The sequence below is a fragment of the Saccopteryx leptura genome, chromosome 1 (assembly GCF_036850995.1).
Source record: "Saccopteryx leptura isolate mSacLep1 chromosome 1, mSacLep1_pri_phased_curated, whole genome shotgun sequence".
NCBI classification, from domain to species: Eukaryota; Metazoa; Chordata; class Mammalia; order Chiroptera; family Emballonuridae; genus Saccopteryx; species Saccopteryx leptura.
The window spans coordinates 42,759,719-42,779,546 of NC_089503.1; the positions used below are offsets into that span (position 1 = coordinate 42,759,719).

Here is a 19,828-nt window from a genome sequence, read left to right on the forward strand (position 1 = left end):
AGTAGCAACCACGACTTGATGCTTCCCACTCCTCCCCTATCTCTTTCTCTCTCTCTTACCCTCTTTCTCTCTCTAAAATCAATAAATAAAGTCTTTAAAAAATGAAATTACATATGCTATTCCATCATTATTATGTGTGTGTGGTTAAGAGTTTGGAAATAATCTTTTACTTTAATGATTTGGAAATAATCTGTTATGTGTTTGTCTGGTTCCTTTAATTTTCTCCAGAAGCTCTGTATGTTTTTTATAAAACTGTGTTGAGTGACTATTGTATTTAATTTGATAAATTAGACTCTCTCTGATCTGCCTTTTCTCCATATTTGAATCTTTGAGTCATTTACAAAGACTGTGCCAAGAAACTAAAATGGTTATTTTTATTTACACACACACACACACACACACACACACACACACACACACACACACGCTTTTGTATATGAAACCCCAGATGAACTAAAGAAAGAATGAGTTCTTTTTGTAATTTTTTTCATTAATAGAGTATGATTGCAACAAATATTTCAGTAGAGTAGGAAGTAGAAGTGTTTTTGAACCCATGTTCTAGAAACTCTAGTTCCCCTGTGACCTTGGGGATTGGGGTCAGCAGGACATGTCCCTTAAAGAAATTAATGGCTCTATTTTTTTCCCCAGTAAGTTCATATCTGCAGTGCATTTTAAAAACAAGTATTTATACTCTTAGGAGCCAATTCTTTATTTTTTGAAATTTCCTAAAATGACTTAATCACTTACATTGAGCTATGAAATTAGTATAAAACTATCAGGATGATAATTGCTTACAGTTAAGATTACTGTATAACAGACTTAGAATTTAGTGCCAGTTTAGGCCTTGTTTTTTTGCTTCTGTGAAATTAGGGAGTTGGACTATTGACCTCAAAGATCTCTTTCAGTTTCAAGCTCTGTAATACTTTGATTCAGGACATTTCATTATCACTATGTATTTCTGGTTTTTATTTCTTGTTTTCTTTCCTTTCATACTCATTGTTAATTGACAAAGCTTGCTATATCTACAAGCTATCAGTTCAGAGAATACTCTTAGAGGAATGTTAGGTACCAGTAGAAGTTTTTGCTGCTGCTTTAGTGGTTTTCTAGGCTAAGATGAGAAACTACACTTTAGACTTGTTCTGGATGGCCTTGTATTTCTTTTCTCCAGATATGGTTCAGATATAATATTTATATCCTATAATAGTATCTTGACCCCAAGGACTTCCTATGTGTTTTTTATTTTTAATTTAAAAATTAAATTTAATGGGGTGACATTGATCAATAAGTAGATTGAGCAATTGATAGTGGGAAGCATCAATTTTTAATTTAGAAATTAAATTTAATGGGGTGACATTGATCAAGTTCATAGGTTTCAAGTAAACATAAACATTTCTATAGCTTATGAACTGTTGATTGCATTGTGTGCCAATCACCCAAGTCAAATTTTCTGTCACTGGATATTTCCCCCTCCTTACTCCTCTCCTGCTTATATGTTTTCAAGTACTTCACCTCTGAATTTGTTATTTATTTATTTATTTATTTATTTGAGAGGTGGGGAGATAGATTCCCGCATGACACCCTGACTGGGATCCACTCGCAACCCCTGTCTGGGGCCAGTGCTTGAATCATCTGAGCTATCCCCTGAGGCCGACACTTGGATCAACTGAGCCACTGGTTACAGGAGGGGAGGAAGAGAAGTGAGAGAGGGAGGGAGAGAAAAGGTGATTGATTCTCATGTGTTTCCTGACCAGGGATCAAACCCAGGATGTCTACATGCCAGGCCAATGCTCTATCCATAGAGCTAACTGGAGCTAGCTCATTAATTTTATTTTAAACAATGCCGAGCATACATTTTTGTAAAGTAGCATTAAGACCCTTATCTTTATCTCTTCTGTTCTTCTGATTTTGCATGATATGGCTCTATCTATATGTAACTTTAGCTTGACTGAGCACATAGTAGAAAAACTAAAAGATTTTACTGTGTGCGTAGAAATATTCAATTTCTTGAACTATAGAGCCACTTTAAACAAAGCTATTTCTTTGGTGGTAAGAGGGAAATAGAAATTATAGAGAAAAATTTAAAGTACAAAAAAATACTCTTTATCGGTAATTGCTTAAGAGCATCAAGCTATGTTGGCCTAAGCAGAGGTCCCCAAACTTTTTACACAGGGGGCCAGTTCACTGTCCCTCAGACCGTTGGAGGGCCGCCACATACAGTGCTCCTCTCACTGACCACCAATGAAAGAGGTGCCCCTTCCGGTAGTGCGGTGGGGGGCGGGATAAATGGCCTCAGGGGGCCACATGCTGTGGCCCGTGGGCCGTAGTTTGGGGACGCCTGGAAAGTGTCCATAAAAAAACCTTATATGTCTGTTACATTGAAAGTGAATCATTTACTCAACAATTACCAATTTACTCATTTAATATGATCTTGTAGGTTTAGTTATAAACAAAACGAAACAAAAAAGCCCAACTTTAAGGACTCTGTTACCATCTTACTGTTTTTTTATCTAAAATTTAAAAAACAAACAAAACCATGAGAATAGAAAAAGTTACCAATTTTATAGAAGAACAAAGAAAATTATGGCAGTTTTCTGAATTAGCTATCTTTCATGGTGTCAAGCAGAGAAAAAAAAGGACTCGTTAAAATTTTATTGTGATATAAAATACATAATATTCTATTTTAACCATTTTCCCACTTTTCACATACAGTTCTGTGACATTAAGACCATTTATATTGTTGTATAAAAGAAAGGATTATTTTTAAGAAAAGGAATTAGAGGGCCCCACCAAAGTCAAGTTCATTGAATTAATTTTATTACTGGAATTTTTATCTAATAAATTTTTGTTTTTTGAGCTATCAGGAATTTCTGGTTTTCCTTTCATCATCCTTAAAAAAGGTTCCTGGCCCTGGCTGGTTGGCTCAGTGGTAGAGCGTCAGCCTGGCGTGCAGGAGTCCTGGGTTCGATTCCCAGCCAGGGCACACAGGAGAAGCGCCCATCTGCTTCTCCACCCCTCCCCCTCTCCTTCCTCTCTGTCTCTCTCTTCCCCCTCCCGCAGCCAAGGCTCCATTGGAGCAAAGTTGGCCCGGGCGCTGAGGATGGCTCTGTGGCCTCTGCCTCAGGCGCTAGAATGGCTCTGGTTGCAACAGAGCGACGCCCCAGATGGGCGGAGCATCGCCCCTGGTGAGTATGCCAGGTGGATCCTGGTTGGGCACATGCGGGAGTCTGTTTGACTGCCTCCCCATTTCCAACTTAAAAAAAAAAAATACAAAAAAAAGAAAGGTTCCTGAAAATTGAAAGTTTGCTAAATGTAGACAAAATTCTGTAACATTTTATATATCAGTTAATTTAATGATTTGCTGTGAATATCTTAGTCATACCGTACAAAACAAGAGAATACCAAGTATGTGTAAAACAATAAGAATATTAGGCTGAGCTCTATGAAGATCTTGTCATTGTGTTAAAAAGGGATAAGCTTGTTAGCAGTCAGATATCGTAGGATAATGTGTCCACATCTGCATCTAAGGGTGCATTTCCATATTAATTTAATTTTATTACTTAATATTATCTTTATTTCAATTACATTTTTTTTTTTAAAGACAGGGACAGACAGGAAGGGAGAGAGATGAGAAGCATCAGCTCATAGTTGTGGTGCCTTAATTGTTCTTTGATTGCTTTCTCATATGTGCCTTGACCAAGGGACTCCAAACGAGCCAGTGACCCCTTGCTCAAGCCAATGATCTTGACCTCAAGCCAGCAACCATGGGGTCATGTCTATGATCCCATGCTCAAGCTGGCAACCTTGGGGTTTTGAACCTAGGTCCTCAGCATCCCAGGCCAACACTCTATCCACTGCATCACTACTTGGTCAGGCAATTAGATTTCTTCTTAATGGTGGATCCTTTGTGGCGCTTAGGATCACAATGCAGAAACCAGATTTACTCATTCGACAAGATGCTTGTAGCACTTACCATGTCTCTAGGCCTGAGTGCTTTAGTACTTAATTCACATTAATTCTCACAACAACCCTACAAGGTTAGAAATAGTATAATCCTCAGTTTATAGAGGAGAAAACGGAAGCAAAATAGGAGATTCAATAACTTGACTAAGATCATACAGCTAGGAAGTTGTAAAATCAGGATTTTAACTCAGTTCTAGAGACTTTGCACAAACTGTTAAACTTGCTACCTCTCCAGAACCTTTCTGTCAACTCAGACTGTTTTATTCTATTCCTGTGACTTTATTATTTTAATTTTTACAGAAGAAATAGACTACTTTCAGTATTCATTTCATTTATAGTCCTATGAAAAGCAGATGCGAAGATGGAACTTGTCTTCTAACCTCTAGAAAAAAGTTAAAGAAAGCCCATGAGTTTAAAGAAGGCATCAGGTCCTCCCTTGTCTTCTAATAACAGAAGTGCTCTCTGGAGATGAGCCATACACCATGCTTATTTATTTAAATTTAAATTATATTGCTCCTCTGAATACCTATGAATACTCTAAGTACTTCACAGGCAATTCTTAACATTCTCTAAGTTTTTTTTTTATATACATAAATTTTTATTAATTTTAATGGGGTGACATCAATAAATCAGGGTACATATATTTAAAGAAAACATGTCTAGGTTATCTTGTCATTAAATTCTGTTGCATACCGGTACATCACCCAAAGTCAGATTGTCCTCCATCACCTTCTATCTAGTTTTCTTTGTCCCTCTCCCCTTCCTCCTCCCCCCTCTCCTTCCTTCCCTCCCCCCACCCCCTGTAACCACCACTCTCTTGTCCATGTCTCTTAGTCTCGTTTTTATGTCCCACCAATGTATGGAATCCTGCAGTTCTTGTTTTTTTCTGATTTACTTATTTCACCTCCGTATAATGTTATCAAGATCCCACTATTTTCTTGTAAGTGATCCGATGTCATCATTTCTTATGGCTGAATAGTATACCATGGTGTATATGTGCCACATCTTCTTTATCCAGTCTTCTATTTTTTTTTTTTTTACAGTGATTAAAGCCTTTAAGCAAACTCTTGGTCAATACAGCAAGAATCCATAAAAGAGTAGTGTCCTTAACATGTTCACCAAGTCCAAGTTGGCCCCAACACCATGCCAAATCCCTGAAAAATGCAACCCAACCCTAGTTCAGTCTGTTAGGAGCTGTCACAAGGAGCAGGAGTCCAGGAAAAATCCACGTCCAGGAAAAGTACGCATGGCACTGGAATTGTCACAATTCTATACTTTGCAGCTCACCTCCAAGTCCCAATGACCGCTGCTTCTAGCTGGTAATGATTCAGGTAGACTGGAAAAGCCACCTGCAGCATGTGTGGAGATGGAGCTTCTGTTCTCCTCTGCCTGGAGGATGAGACCAGGTTGCTTTTCCCTGGAGCTCTGTGACTGTGGCTTGGTAAAGAGAACCTTGGGATATACTAAGCTGGGTGGCAAAGGTAGATTCGTAATAGAAGTTGGCAAAAGGAGGAAATAGAGCTCTAAATTAGGAGTAGGTTCCAGCCTGACATATGAGCAGGGCATTGAGGTAGGAGGAATAAAGGAAACACTATATATTAAACAAAGCAGCAGAAAATAGGACTATCAACACCCACAACAGAGATCTTCGAGGGAAGAATAAAAAACCTGACTATTGAGGCAAGTCATAGTTAAGTGGCCCTTGTGCAAATGAGATCAGTTTACCTGCTTCTTGGAAGAAATACCCTAGGCTTGTCCACAGTGTCGTAGATGGGGCCAACGGCCCTGGGCACCTTCAGCCTTCAGTGGCAAACCCCAGCATTCTGGGCAAGGTTAGGTCATAGGTGGCTGGAGCAGGGCTGGAAGAGTCTGAACCCTCCCTTAGAGGAGCAAGGAGGAAGCCTACCTTCTAGTGTCCCTGTTTCCTCACGGCAGAGGCATGTAAGTCTGGCAGGCTTTAGCTCAATGACCTTCCTTTCCATTATTGAAGCAGGACCCAGATGGCATCCTATGAGATCCCTTTAGGGCATTGGAGCCTTTAAGGGCGTATCCTAAAAGCTGGTAGTTCCCCTGATCTCTATTGGGCTTTATCTGCCTCTTGGTATCTTAAAAGCCATGCTCAGAAGATCTTGCTGAGGGATTTGAGGATCCCCATCTTCCTATATAAATCTTTTCCATATATCTAGAGCTATTTGGAAAAAGACAAAACAGTGTTATTAGCTGGATCAAATAAAGAAGGTAGTAGTTTGCAGGAGAAAAAGATTTGTTCATCAGCATTCAAAAGAAATTTAAAATGTTTTTAAGTAAAAAGCATGATATGGTAGACCCGTAGGAGTTCCAGGATATGACTCCCCCCTTTTAAATTTTTTTAAATTGACCTTAAAATATTTGTTGGGTACACTTTAATAATACCTTGACTTTAAAGATTGTAAGAAATACACATAATTCGAAAGGTTTGACAAAATACAGTAAATGCTTTTGCTCCATATGCAGGAGCATTGTCAGTTTAACCAGTTTAGGAAATCCAATAATAGAACAATGCATACAGACAATGAGCCTATATCATGCTTAGCAGCCTCTCCTGTTTTGACAGAGGTTACTATAAATCCAGAATATGTATCCACTATAACGTGGACATAGGACTGTTTGCCAAATGAAGGTATATGAGTAAGATCCATTTGCCAAAGGTGTCCTGGTAGGGGTCCTTGAGGGTTAACTCCAAATGAAGGGACAGATTGTAGTATAGGACCCCTTGGACAGGATTTCCCAATCTGCCGTGCTGCTTCCCGAGAAAGTTGAAACTGTTTACATAGGGCTGCAGCGTTCTGGTGATGAATAGTATGAGACTGAATTGCTCTATCTGTCATGGTTGCTCCAAATAGTTTTCTTTTGGGTAAATTGATCAACAAGGGCATTCCTAGGCCCTGGCCAGTTGGCTCAGTGGTAGAGCGTTGGCCTGGCGTTCAGGGGTCCCGGGTTCGATTCCCGGCCAGGGCACACAGGAGAAGCACCCATCTGCTTCTCCACCCCTCCCCTTCTCCTTCCTCTCTGTCTCTCTCTTCTCCTCCTGCAGCCAAGGCTCCATTGGAGCAAAGTTGGCCCGGGCACTGAGGATGGCTCTGTGGCCTCTGCCTCAGGCACTAGAATGGCTCTGGTTGCAACAAGGCAACACCCCAGATGGGCAGAGCATTCCCCCCTGGTAGGCGTACTGGGTAGATCCCGGTCGAGCGCATGCGGGAGTCTGTCTGACTGCCTCCCCATTTCTTTTTTTTTTGCACTTCAGAAAAATGCAAAAAAAAAAGAGAGAGAAGAAAAGAAAAAGGGCATTCCCTTGTGCTAAAGCTCCAGGGAGCATGGAGTGAGCTCGAGTATGTCCTATAAAACATGGAGCTCTGTGTTGACATATAAGTCTTTGAAGAAGGAGGAACTGCTGAAATAGTTAATCAGCATTTGTCCCTAAGAGAGCAGTCTTTATAGTGGAAACACCATAAATAAATATTTGCTATCTGTATATAGATTAAAGGGGGAATATGGCAAATGCTGAAAAGCCATGATAATGGCATATAATTCTAGACTTTGAGCTGATTTTAAGTTGACAGTTTCAGTATAAAGTTGTCCATTGATTTGCAAGAGTGATTTGCCATTTAGTGGAAGTTTCCCAGACCCATTGTTGTTGATCCTTTGAAAAAAGGAACAACAATAATTTTGAGGCTCAAAACCTATAAGCTGTAAGGGTCGCCTATGCCCCTTGATAATCCAAGAGGCAACAATATCAAAATATGGAAGTGTATTCCATGGGCTATTAGATGGTTCAATGTGCCCAAGCTGTAGCTGCTCTTGTACCAGTTGAGCAGCTGCCCTAAGTTTCTCCTGAGAAAGGGGCCATTGGTGTACCCATACAGGATTATCTGATTTCCAAATAATTGGGTCTGCACAATGCATTATTGAGATAACAGGAGCTACCAAGGCCCCTATGCTAAATTTTGATATCCTAATCCACACCTTCTGGTATTAGGTGTCACTTCTATGGGGGTGAGAATTCCTCGCTGTTCTTTCTCTAGTCCCTTGGTGGGCAAAAATCCCTGATCAAGCATCTGAGTACTGACTAAACCATTAGGACTGACAAGCAATGCTCCCATATTTTTCAAAACATCTCTACCTCACAAATTAACTGGCCATCCAGGAAGCACATAAAAAATCCAGAATGACCTTCTTAATCTTCCCAATGTAGAAAACTAGAACTTTGTTGAGGGGATTTACTCTGCTCTATACCTTGTAATTCTGTGGCTGCTGCATGAGTAGGCCAGGAAGGAGGCCAATGTAGCTTAGCAATAACAGATACATCAGCTCCAGTATCTAAAAGTCCTTTAAATTTATGCTCATGTATTGTTAGTTCCATTTCAGGGCATTCCTGACCTATTTTTTTTTAAATCCAATGGGCAAAATCAGAGGAGCCTAATCACCAATTTTCTTGGGGCCCCTTTTGCAGGATGTGGCCTGAGAAGCAGAATTAGCATCCTTATACTATTCTTCTAACTGCCTGAATTAGCCGTGAGACACATTCTTTTTTTTTTTTTTTTTTTTTTTTTTTTTATTAATTTTGATGGGGTGACATTGATAAAATTGTCTTCCGTCACCTTCTAACTGGTTTTCTTTGTGCCCCTCCCTCCCCAACATTCCCTAAGTTTTAAAAATCACTTTGAGGGAATAAAGGCTTCATAACATTATAAAAACCCATTCTCTATGTTTTATTTTATTATTTTATTGGTTTGAGAGAATGAGAGAGAGAGAGACAAACATCAGTTTGTTGTTCTGCTTATTTACACATTTATTGGTTGATTATTGTGTCCTTACTGGGGATTAAACCTTCAACCTTGGCATATTGGAACAACTCTAAACCAACTGAGCTATCAGGTCAGGCTAGGAACTTTTTCCCCCTTAAATCATTGTGTAACAACCAGAAACAATGTGTAGGAAACTGGACCTTAGAAAAAAAAGATTTTTAAAGGACAATTTTAGGGCTACATTGCCTGCATTATCAGTGATTTGTTAAAAATGTACCACTTTGTGTAATTATACTGTGTTGCAAAAGAATGTGAAGAAGAGCATCTCTTTTAATGCCATGTGTCCAGTATGTGTTTGATTAATGTTGATAATGCTACCAAAGATATCCTGGCAGTACTTAATCTCTTTACTTGGATACCTTTTATTTAAAAAGGCAAATACTGGTATTTGGAGTTTTGACAAGGGTCCATTCATTGCAGTTCTAATGAGCTGCTCTAAAATTTAACAAAGGACAGAATTGAATGGCTGGAAGCATGCAAAGCCTTGTTCAGAGTTCAAATAAGTGCAGCTTTTAAAAAAAGAGTTTAGCCTGACCAGGCGGTAGCACAGTGGATAGAGCGTCGGACTGGGATGCCAAGGACACAGGTTCGAGACCCCGAGATCGCCAGCTTGAGCGCAGGCTCACCTGGCTTGAGCAAAAAGCTCACCAGCTTGGACCCAAGGTCGCTGGCTCCAGCAAGGGATTCCTCGGTCTGCTGAAGGCCCGCAGTCAAGGCACATATGAGAAAGCAATCAATGAACAACTAAGGTGTCGCAGCGAAAAACTGATGATTGATGCTTCTTATCTCTCTCCATTCCTGTCTGTCTGTCCCTGTCTATCCCTCTCTCTGACTCTCTCTCTGTCTCTGTAAAAAAAAAAAAAAAAAAAGCTTAATTTTTTCTTTCTTGTGAACAGATTGAAGACCAACTTTCCATATACCGATCGCTGCACAAATCCAGGCTATTTGTTAAGTCCGGTCACGGTGCAAAGAAACATATGTGGAGAAAATGCTAGTGTGAAGGTCTCCATTGAAATTGAAGGATTTCAACTGCCAGTTACTTTTACATGTGATGGTAGGTTTGTAGTTCCCCAGTCATCCTGTTTTGCTCTGATAGAGAGAAAATGTTTAAAATGTTAATAATTATTCTCTTAATAAACCACCTCTTAGTGTTCTTTTGGAAAAATTCATGTGTGGTAAAATACTTAATAATCATTAGTTGTTCTTTTCAAAAATGTGGCACTGTATATGGATACTTTCCTGGTTAGCGCCAGTGGGAAAATAGTTTACATTTATAACAACTGTACATAGTTCTCTGAAAAATGCTGAGTAACTTAGATTAATCAGTGAATCTTGGCCAAGGCACCAAAGCATTAGATAAAAAGTCTAATAAATAGCTAATTAAATAGAAAGACCGATTCCTTATTCCTTTTTTTGTTTGTTTTGTTTTATGAGAGGAAGAATGCTTGTTTATAAAAAGCTGTCAGTAAAATTGAAATTCCAGTTATCTTGCTAAGTTCTAAGGCAGCAGTTTTCAACCTTTTCCATCTCATGGCATACATAAACTAATACTAAAATTCTGCGGCACATGAAAGAAAATACATCTTTTTGCCAATCTGACAAAATAAAATAGATATTTTATCCAACACGGATGGCTGTTGTTGTATTGGCTGCTGTCATTTTTTTTATTTGACAATTGAAGTGAAAAGAAGTTGATACCCCTGACTAAATAGTAAGGTATTGCATGTTTTAAACATTCTTGCTGCATACCTGCTGAAAATTGCTACTATAAGGAGCAGATATTTCTCCCTTGGTTCTAAGTCTTCCTTTGAAATTTGATGTGGGTATCCTTTCTTGAAATTATCCCCAAGTCTGTAGGAAATACTTTGTTATAGTTCTAAAAACTATTTTCTTTTATATTTATTGCTTTGGTCACAATGTGTATTATTTTAATGGTATTCCAACAGCAGAATAAGATCCTGTATTTCTACTGTACTTCTGCCTAAAAATCATGCCATTTTTTTCTTTAGAGGTTATGGCTAGTAATATGTCTAATATTTGTATACTTTCTTTGTGGCTTTGTATTTTTCAAGGCCCTTTGAAAAAATATTTGCAACAAAAATGTTAGCCAACTATAAACAGTCTTTTTGTATTTTTAGTTTCTAAAAGAATTATTATTCTGTTTAAATAGACCTCACATATTGGTTTGAAGAATCACTTAAATCTAAGTATGAAGTAAGAATTAATACTACAGTTGAAGAAAAAAATACAATAGGCCCCTTGATTGAAATAAGCATAATATCGATGCTTAGACAGTGGTAGCAAATGTTTTAATTTGTGTCAAATTTTGACTTGCTATAGTAAGATCTGATTGTTTAAAGAATATTTCAAATGCCTATTGTTTGCTTCTTCATAAATGTGCACAGTTATCATGTACATCTCTGTTAAGAATTGTAACCGTATTATGGTACAAATGGTTTATAAATGTTATCATTATTTTGAATATTCAGAAATGTAGCCTTTGAATTAGAGGTTTTATGGCCTTTTTTACCAAGCTGTTAATTTCATGAAGTTTGAATGTAATCAGTATCTTCTAAATTGCACATAGGGGCTTGAAGTATAGAAATAAGTTACTTTACAAAAAATAATTTACTTTAAAGGTTACCTTAGTTTTTAATGTGTTGGAATCTTAGTATCCAGCCATTACCAAGAATGATAATTGAAAAATACTTCCTAGTTGCTAGATTTTTATCCTTTATTAGAAAATTTACCAGGCCAATGTCAAACATTTAAAGTGGTGATTCTTTTTCCTTATATGATGTGGTTTAAATCATTGTTTGCTAGATAGTGCTAAGTGTCATCCTTTTTGGAAGTGTCTATGATAAGGAGGTGGCTTTTTTAGCTTAGATCTTCCCTGTCTAATAACCACTTGCCACATGTGGCTATTGAGCCCTGAAATGTGACTAATATAGTTGAGATGTGCTATAATATAAAATATAAATTTTCAAGGATTTAGTTTGAAGAGAATATAAGATATCTCCTCAGTAATTTTGATATCCTGTTTATATGTTGAAATGGTATTTTTAAAAAATACCATTATACATGTGACCTGCATTATATTTTTATTGAACAGTAAGTACTGTCTTAGATTATAAGAAATACAGTCTGAATAAATATATACTTAAGAGTTAACTGAACAAAATGAAAATGATGACTTAATTCTTTTACAGTGAGTTCTACTGTAGAAATCATTATAATGCAAGCCCTTTGCTGGGTACATGATGACTTAAATGAAGTAGATGTTGGCAGCTATGTTTTGAAAGTCTGTGGTCAAGAGGAAGTGCTGCAGAAGTAAGTTTGTTCATTTAACTACTGAGCAACATCTTTGGAAATTTCATTTTTAACAGATTTATTTTCTTTGAAGCATTTTCTTGATTTAAAAATTTATTTGATTTTAGAGAGAGAGGAAGGAAGAGAAAGAGAGAGAGAGAGGGAGAGAAACAGATAGACAGAAACATCAGTCTGTTTCTGTATGTGCCTTGACTGGGGATGAAACTGGCAACCTCTGTATATCCAAATGATGCTCCAGCCAATGCAGCTATTTGGCCAGGGCTTAACAGCTAAAATTAGAAAAATTTCAAGTTCAAATTGTAATCCAAAAACACATTGAGTCCTAATGAATTTATTCATTGTATCAATAAACTTGTATTGAGATATATTTTGTCTACTAAATCGTGTTTAAAACAGTGGAGGGATTTCAGAGATAATTAAGACTTGGTATATCCTTTAAAAAGCTTATATTCTCAGATGGGAAGAATGGTGGGCAATTGGTTGATAAGTGAATTTAAGGATATTTTTTTTTCTTTCTGCAAAGAGTTAATAGTCACATTATAGGCTATTTTCCTTGTGTAGCACATATAATTTTACACAGTGGCCAACTGTGATTTCCTTTTAGTTACCTGAAATGATTATTATATGACTTCTACTGAATCAGGTAAGTATTATATCTAGCATTTAGTCTAGGTATACTACAGATTTTATTCTCATAGACTACTAAAATTGTGTTGTCGTTATTTTTCATGTTTTCTTCTTTATCTTCTTTCTTCTTTGTTTTGACTCTTATGTAAAATTATTCCTCTACTTAAATGCTCACACTTGGTTAAAAAACTATCTCTTTTGCCATTTTATTCCATTTCTGATGCAGATACAATATTTTACTCTCACCTCTATACTTTCTAGTTTGAAGAAAATAACATTGATGAATAATTAATATATTTTAACAGTAATCATTGCCTTGGAAGTCATGAACATATTCAAAACTGTCGAAAATGGGACACAGAGATTAAACTACAACTTTTGACCTTAAGTGCGATGTGCCAGAATCTGGCTCGAACAGTAAGTGTTTACCTTATAACTGAATTGCATTTGAATAAATTGGAATAATTCCTCTAAAAAACCAATTTGCAATTTGTTTATTCTCCCAAGATTTCTGGGTTGGACTGGAAATGATGAACTCTGTCTCAGCAGGGATTTATTTATTTATTTATTTATTTATTTATTTGATGGGGTGGTAGGGAGAGAGATGAGAAGCATCAACTCGTAATTGTGCCACTTTGGTTGTTCATTGACTGCTTCTCATACGTGCTTTGAATGGGGGCCTCCAGCCGAGCCAGTGCCCCATACTCAAGCCAGTGACCTCAGGGTTTCAAACCTGGGACCTCAGCATTACAGGTCAGTGCTCTGTCCACTGCACTACCACTGGTTAGGCTATGCAGGGAGATTTTTAATCATTGAGGCTTAGGTAGCATGTACTCAGACATGGAGGCCTATTTGAAAATCAAAGTGCAAGAATTAAAATTTTGATTTGTAATAGTCTTGCACAAGAATGAGAATGTCAGGGTCTAGTCAAGGAGAAATGAGAAAGAAGGAAAGATTTTGAATACTAAATATGTTTTTTGGGGGGAAAAAGACCCACATTGACCTTTGTACCAAACTGAGAAAAATACATTATTTTTCACTAATGAAAACCAATTCTGTGTTTTCAAAAGTACAGTAGTTTCTTTAGAGGTTAAAGCAAAATAGCATGCAGGAAATTAGGCCATTTTATTACTGTATATGTGATGAATTTAATTTTATTTATTATTTCTTTTGTATTTTTCTGAAGTGAGAAGTGGGGAGTCAGAGAGACAGACTCTTGTATGCACCTGACCGGGATCCACCTGGCATACCCACTAGGGGGCGATGCTTTGCCCATCTGGGGCATTGCTCTGTTGCAACCGGAGCCATTCTAGCGCCTGTGGCAGAGGTCATGAAGCCAGCCTCAGCGCCCAGGCCAACTTTGCTCCAATGGAGCCTTGGCTTCGGGAGGGGAAGAGAGAGAGAGAGAGGAAGGAGAGGGGGAGGGGTGGAGAAGCAGATGGGCACCTCTCCTGTGTGCCCTAGCCGGGGATCGAACCTGGGACTCCTGCACACCAGGCTGACGCTCTATCACTGAGCCAGCCGTCCAGGGCTGACGTGATGAATTTTAATCTCTAATGAGAATTATTCATTTGGTAGAATTTGCGATGGGAAAACAGCCATCATTTCTACTTTTTTTTTTTAATTTATTTTTGTATTTTTCTGAAGCTGGAAATGGAGTGGCAGTCAGACAGACTCCTGCATGCGCCCGACCGGGATTCACCCGGCATGCCCACCAGGGGGCGATGCTCTGCCCATCTGAGATGTTACTCTATTGCAACCAGAGCCATTCTAGTGCCTGAGGCAGAGACCATAGAGCCATCCTCAGCGCCTGGGCCAACTTTGCTCCAATGGAGCCTTGGCTGCGGGAGGGGAAGAGAGAGAGAGAGAGGAAGGAGAGGGGGAGGGGTGGAGAAGCAGATGGGCGCCTCTCCTGCGTGCCCTTCCCGGGGATCGAACCCAGGACTCCTGCACGCCAGGCCGACGCTCTATCACTGAGCCAACTGGCCAGGGCCCATTTCTACTTTTTATAGTTTTTATTTTCTTCAGTTTTCCTGCTATGTTAGCTAGAGTTTATTTCAATTTCAGTGTAGTAAATTGTTTCACAGAATTCATTACATTTTAGCAATTATTAGTAACTCCTCTTTTTGATTTCCTAAGGATTGATGTTTTTGAGTGTATTTTCATAGGAAGGATTTATGGTAGGAGAAAGACCAGAAACCTCATTTATTGGGGGTAAGGTGGAGAGAAACTTGATTATTATTAGAAGAAAATGCAGAAATTCAAATAATCACTTTTCTATCTTTTCCCACCCCACCTTCATTTGTCTGCCAGCCATTTTTAAAAGAATTTTTAGCTTCTAGTCTCTGTATATAGAACAGAAGTAGTTTTTGCTTTGGGAGTTATCAGAATCTCGACATAAAAGCATTTATGTTTTTTCATTTAGAAAAACAAATTTCAGGATATTAACTTACTTTTTTTGGAGTCAATTATAAATAATATTTATAATTCTGATAATATTTTAGTGTCAGTTTGGAAAAAATTACTTACTTTCAAGAATTTATCATAAACTTAATCATATTTAATTTGTCAGTAGAAACACCAAAAAAATGGGTTTGATTTTTTTGTTAAACATTTGTGTATATGTATTTGTTTAGGCGGAAGATGATGAAACACCTGTGGATTTAAACAAACAGCTACATCAAATAGAAAAACCTTATAAAGAAGTCATGACAAGGTGTGGCATATAAGCATTAATTGCAGGTTTTCAAAGTTTGCTTTTAGATGTGAATACTTTTTTTTTTTTTTTTTTTTTTTTTTTCTTAAGTTGGAAACGGGGAGGCAGTCAGACAGACTCCCGCATGTGCCCGACCGGAATCCATCCGGCATGCCCACCAGGGGGCGATGCTCTGTTGTGACCAGAGCCATTCTAGCGCCTGAGGCAGAGGCCATGGAGCCATCCCCAGCACCCGGGCCAACTTTTGCTCCAATGGAGCCTCGGCTGCGGGAGGGGAAGAGAGAGACAGAGAGGAAGGAGAGGGGGAGAGACAGATGGGCGCTTCTCCTGTGTGCCCTGGCCGGGAATCGAACCCGGGACTCCTGCACACCAGGCTGATGCTCTACTACTGAGCCAATCAGCCAGGGCAGATGTGAATACATTTATTTTGGTAAATAAAACAATTATTTTTGTATATAGTATCCTTCAGCCACAATAACTAACTATTCTTTATTTCAGATATCCTATTGAAGAACTTTTAGATTCTTATCACAACCACGTAGAGCTGGCTCTTCGAATTGAAGTAAGTCTTAATTCACATTTTGGCATGGTGACTTACCTCTGTTCTCTTTTAAATACTAGTATTAGCATTGGATAAAATATTTATGGACTACTTAAACTATATCCTTGCTGTTGATGTATGATGACTTGTTTTCTGACCCAGCTTACTAAAAAAGTTGGCAATAATGCTGAGTCAACATGTTTTGTCTCACTTCAGCTTTATTACTAAGAGGAATCTTTAGTTGAATTAAAAAATAACTTTTATTGAATGCTTACTATATGCTAGTTATTGCAGTTATTATAGTAAATGACTTAGTTACCGTCTACCATAAATTTAAAACTACTGATGAGGGATTTAAACAATTTCAACATTAAATGTAAAATAGAGTGTACAGTGGGGTTCTCTGTGAGGTCAAAGGACACTTCTCTCAACTTAAGGGTTCAAGGAAGGCTTCTAAGAATGGAGGATGCCTGAGCCACATTTTAAACAGTATGAGTTAGCTAGAAGAAGATAGTTGGGAAGGGCATGTGAACAAAAACACATGGGTGTGATACATGTGTTAGAAGTAGTTAGAGTACAAAATGTGGAATGAAGGTTGGGAGATGACATTAGAGATAGCCAGACATAAGTTTTTACCTTATAATTTATGTTAGAGTTTTACTTTATCCTCTAGATCAGGATGCCATATCCAGTTTACTTTCTTTTATTTTTTTCTCAAACTATAAGAGAAAGTTGTTTAGAAAGTTACACAGGCAAAAAAAAAGGGCACTTGGAGCTTAGAAGAGAGAAGGGTAAAGGTAATGTACCTGGAGAAAGAAGGGGGCAAGGGGAAAGGCACGGGCATGCTCCCAGGAGGGAAGCACCTCCAATGCACTTTCTATTCTTGTAAATAAATTTTGGGAGGTGGGCACAGCCACAGCCATTTATTTATATCATTTTCTCTGCCTGCATTTTTGCTCTAATACTACAGTTGGGTAGTTAGGACAGAGACCGTATGTTCTGCAAAGACTAAATAAACTCTTTCTATTTGCCATTTTATAGAAAAAGTTTGCTGATCCCTGCTGTCACCATTTAATATGTTCTTAGCTGAGAGTGGGAAGTAGAGTGGAGTAGGGTGGGGTGGCATGGGTGACATGGTTTGTCCTGAGTTCTGAAATCACTCTGACCATACTGTGGAAGTTAGATTTAGAGTTGGCAAGATTGTTTTTAGGAAGACTGCTTAGAAGGGTTTTTTGTATAGTAGATTGAGTGAAAGATAATGACTATGGTGAAAGTTAAAAAGCAGGGAACTGATTAACAATTCTTAGACAAAATTGGTAAGGTTTTGATAGGTAATGAAGTATAAGAGAAGAAGAAATAGTGTTGGATAACTTCCATATTTCTAGCTAGTAGTACATTCTTATCAGCATATACACGTTTCCATTTATTTAATAAATGTGTAATGAGTATGTTCTCATTGTGAGGCAGTCATAGGTGCTGAGGATATGGGAGTGAACAATAGAAACTGTAATCCCTGCCCTTAGTTTAAATTCTAGTTGGAGGAGATGGACAATGAAATATGCTAGGAAAACATATGTGTTATCAGGTGGTGAGTGATATAGAAAAAAGTATTGTTGCCATTTCAAATAAAGTAATCAGAGAAGGCCTCATTGAGAAGATGAATCTGAGTAAAGAACTGAAGGAGAGGAAGAAGTTACTGGTTTTCTGCCAGGGGAATGTGCTTGGTATGTTTAAGCCCACTAAGTCTTTGTAGCTGAAATAGAATGAGGGAGGGGAGCAAGAGTGGAAGGAAACAAATAAGTTAAGATATTTTGCTAGCCACAGAAGAGATGATGTTGGCTTGGACCATTATAATAGAAGTGGTGAGAAGGGATTGAATTCTGTGATATATTTTCAAGTTTATGCTAGGATGATTTACTGATAGATTAGATTTGAAGTATGGGGTTGGGGGAAGAGTTAAGTATAACTCCAGGATTTGCAACCTGAGCATTTGAAACTTTGGAGTTGCCTTTTAGTGAGATGTGGAAAATCGTAAGAAGAACATGTTTGGGAGAAGATCTGGTACTCAATTTGGACATTATGTTTGATATGACTATTATTAATCCAAATAGTGATGTTGAGTAGACAGTTGGATATGAATCTGGAATTTAATGGTCCAGACTGGAGAAGATGATAAACTTGAGAATCATCAGACTATAAATGGCATTTTTCAGCCATAAGACTGGATGAGATAACCATTTCAGGTAGAGAAAAAGAGTTCAAGGACTGGTCCCTGGATCTGTCTCCCATCTTGAATAAAAAAGTCTGAATTTCCCTGCAGAAGAACTTCTCTATTTTCTTTGCTGCAGAACTCTTGAAAGTTAATCTGTTCTTGTTGCTTCTACTTTCTTTCTTTCCTCTTTCCTATTCTCTTATGAACTTTCTCCAGATAAGCCTTCAATCTCAGCATTTCCCTAAAACTACACTAAGATCATGAAGAACTTTCATGTTTCTTGTAATAAGTTCTTAGTCTTTATTTTTCCCAATTTTTCTATAGTGTTTGATAGAGTTGATTGTTTCTTCAGACAAAACGCTCACATGGCCTCTGGGGTATCACTTTCTTGGTTCTCTTCCAGTTTTTACTCTCACCTGTGACTTCTCCCTGATTCCTTACCTTTCTGACCTCTAAATATTAGAATGCCTCAGGGTTCAGTTTTAGGACCTTTTCTCTCTGTATTCACATCCTAGGTGATCTCACTTAATCTCATGTCTTTAAATACCCTGTGTATGCTCCTGGTTCAGATTTATATCTCCAGACTTAAACCACTTCATTCAACTCTAAATTCAAATATCTATTTCTTGACTTCTCAAATTTAAGATTTAGAAAAGCTGAATTTGGTCTTGACCGGTTGGCTCAGTGGTAGAGCATCAGCCCAGTATGTGGACATACCCGGGTTTGATTCCAGTCTGGGACAAACAGGAGAAGCGACCATCTGCTTCTCCACTCCTCCCCTCCCCTTTCTCTCTCTCTTACACACTCTCTCTCTCTCTCTCTCTCTCTTCCTCTCTCACAGCCATGACTCTATTGATAGGAGCACATCAGCTCCAGGTGCTGAGGATGGCTCTGTGGAAGCTCTGCCTTAGACACTAAAAATAGCTTGGTTACAAGCATGGCCTTAGATGGGCAAAGCATCGGTCCCAGTGGTTCCCGGTTAGGGCACATGCAGGAGTCTGTCTCTCTGTCTCCCCTCCTCTCATTTGGAAAAGAAGAAGAAAAAAAAACTGTATTTGTATACTGTCTTTCCATATATCACAATTACCCTTCTTTGTTTAATTTTAATTTGATTTGAGAGAGAGAAACATCGATTTGTTGTTCTACCTATCCTTGCATTCATTGGTTGACTCTTTTATGTGCTGCTACGGGGATGGAACCTGCAACCTTGTGTCAGGACGATGCTCTAATCAACTGAGCTACCTGGCCAGGGCACCATAATTCCCCTTCTTATAAAATGGCAACTCTGGGCCCTGGCCGGTTGGCTCAGCAGTAGAGCATCGGCCTGGCGTGCGGGGAACCCGATTCGATTCCCGGCCAGGGCACATAGGAGAAGCGCCCATTTGCTTCTCCACCCCCACCCCCTCCTTCCTCTCTGTCTCTCTCTTCCCCTCCCGCAGCCGAGGCTCCATTGGAGCAAAGATGGCCCGGGCGCTGGGGATGGCTCCTTGGCCTCTGCCCCAGGCGCTAGAGTGGCTCTGGTCGCGGCAAAACGACCCCCCCCCCCCCCGGGGACAGATTATCGCCCCCTGGTGGGCAGAGCATCGCCCCTGGTGGGC

At 38.7% G+C, this 19,828-nt stretch overlaps 1 protein-coding gene across 1 annotated transcript in view; it reads left to right on the top strand.

Annotated features, from left to right (window-relative positions):
- The window catches only part of PIK3C2A (phosphatidylinositol-4-phosphate 3-kinase catalytic subunit type 2 alpha), a 94,686-nt gene that overhangs the window by 20,386 nt on the left and 54,472 nt on the right, over window positions 1–19,828 (top strand). The window contains exons 3-7 of the mRNA XM_066365167.1: window positions 9,701–9,858; window positions 12,014–12,134; window positions 13,067–13,178; window positions 15,398–15,477; window positions 15,976–16,039. Of these exons, the coding sequence (XP_066221264.1) occupies window positions 9,701–9,858; window positions 12,014–12,134; window positions 13,067–13,178; window positions 15,398–15,477; window positions 15,976–16,039 (535 nt within the window). The remainder of the gene's footprint in view (window positions 1–9,700; window positions 9,859–12,013; window positions 12,135–13,066; window positions 13,179–15,397; window positions 15,478–15,975; window positions 16,040–19,828) is intronic.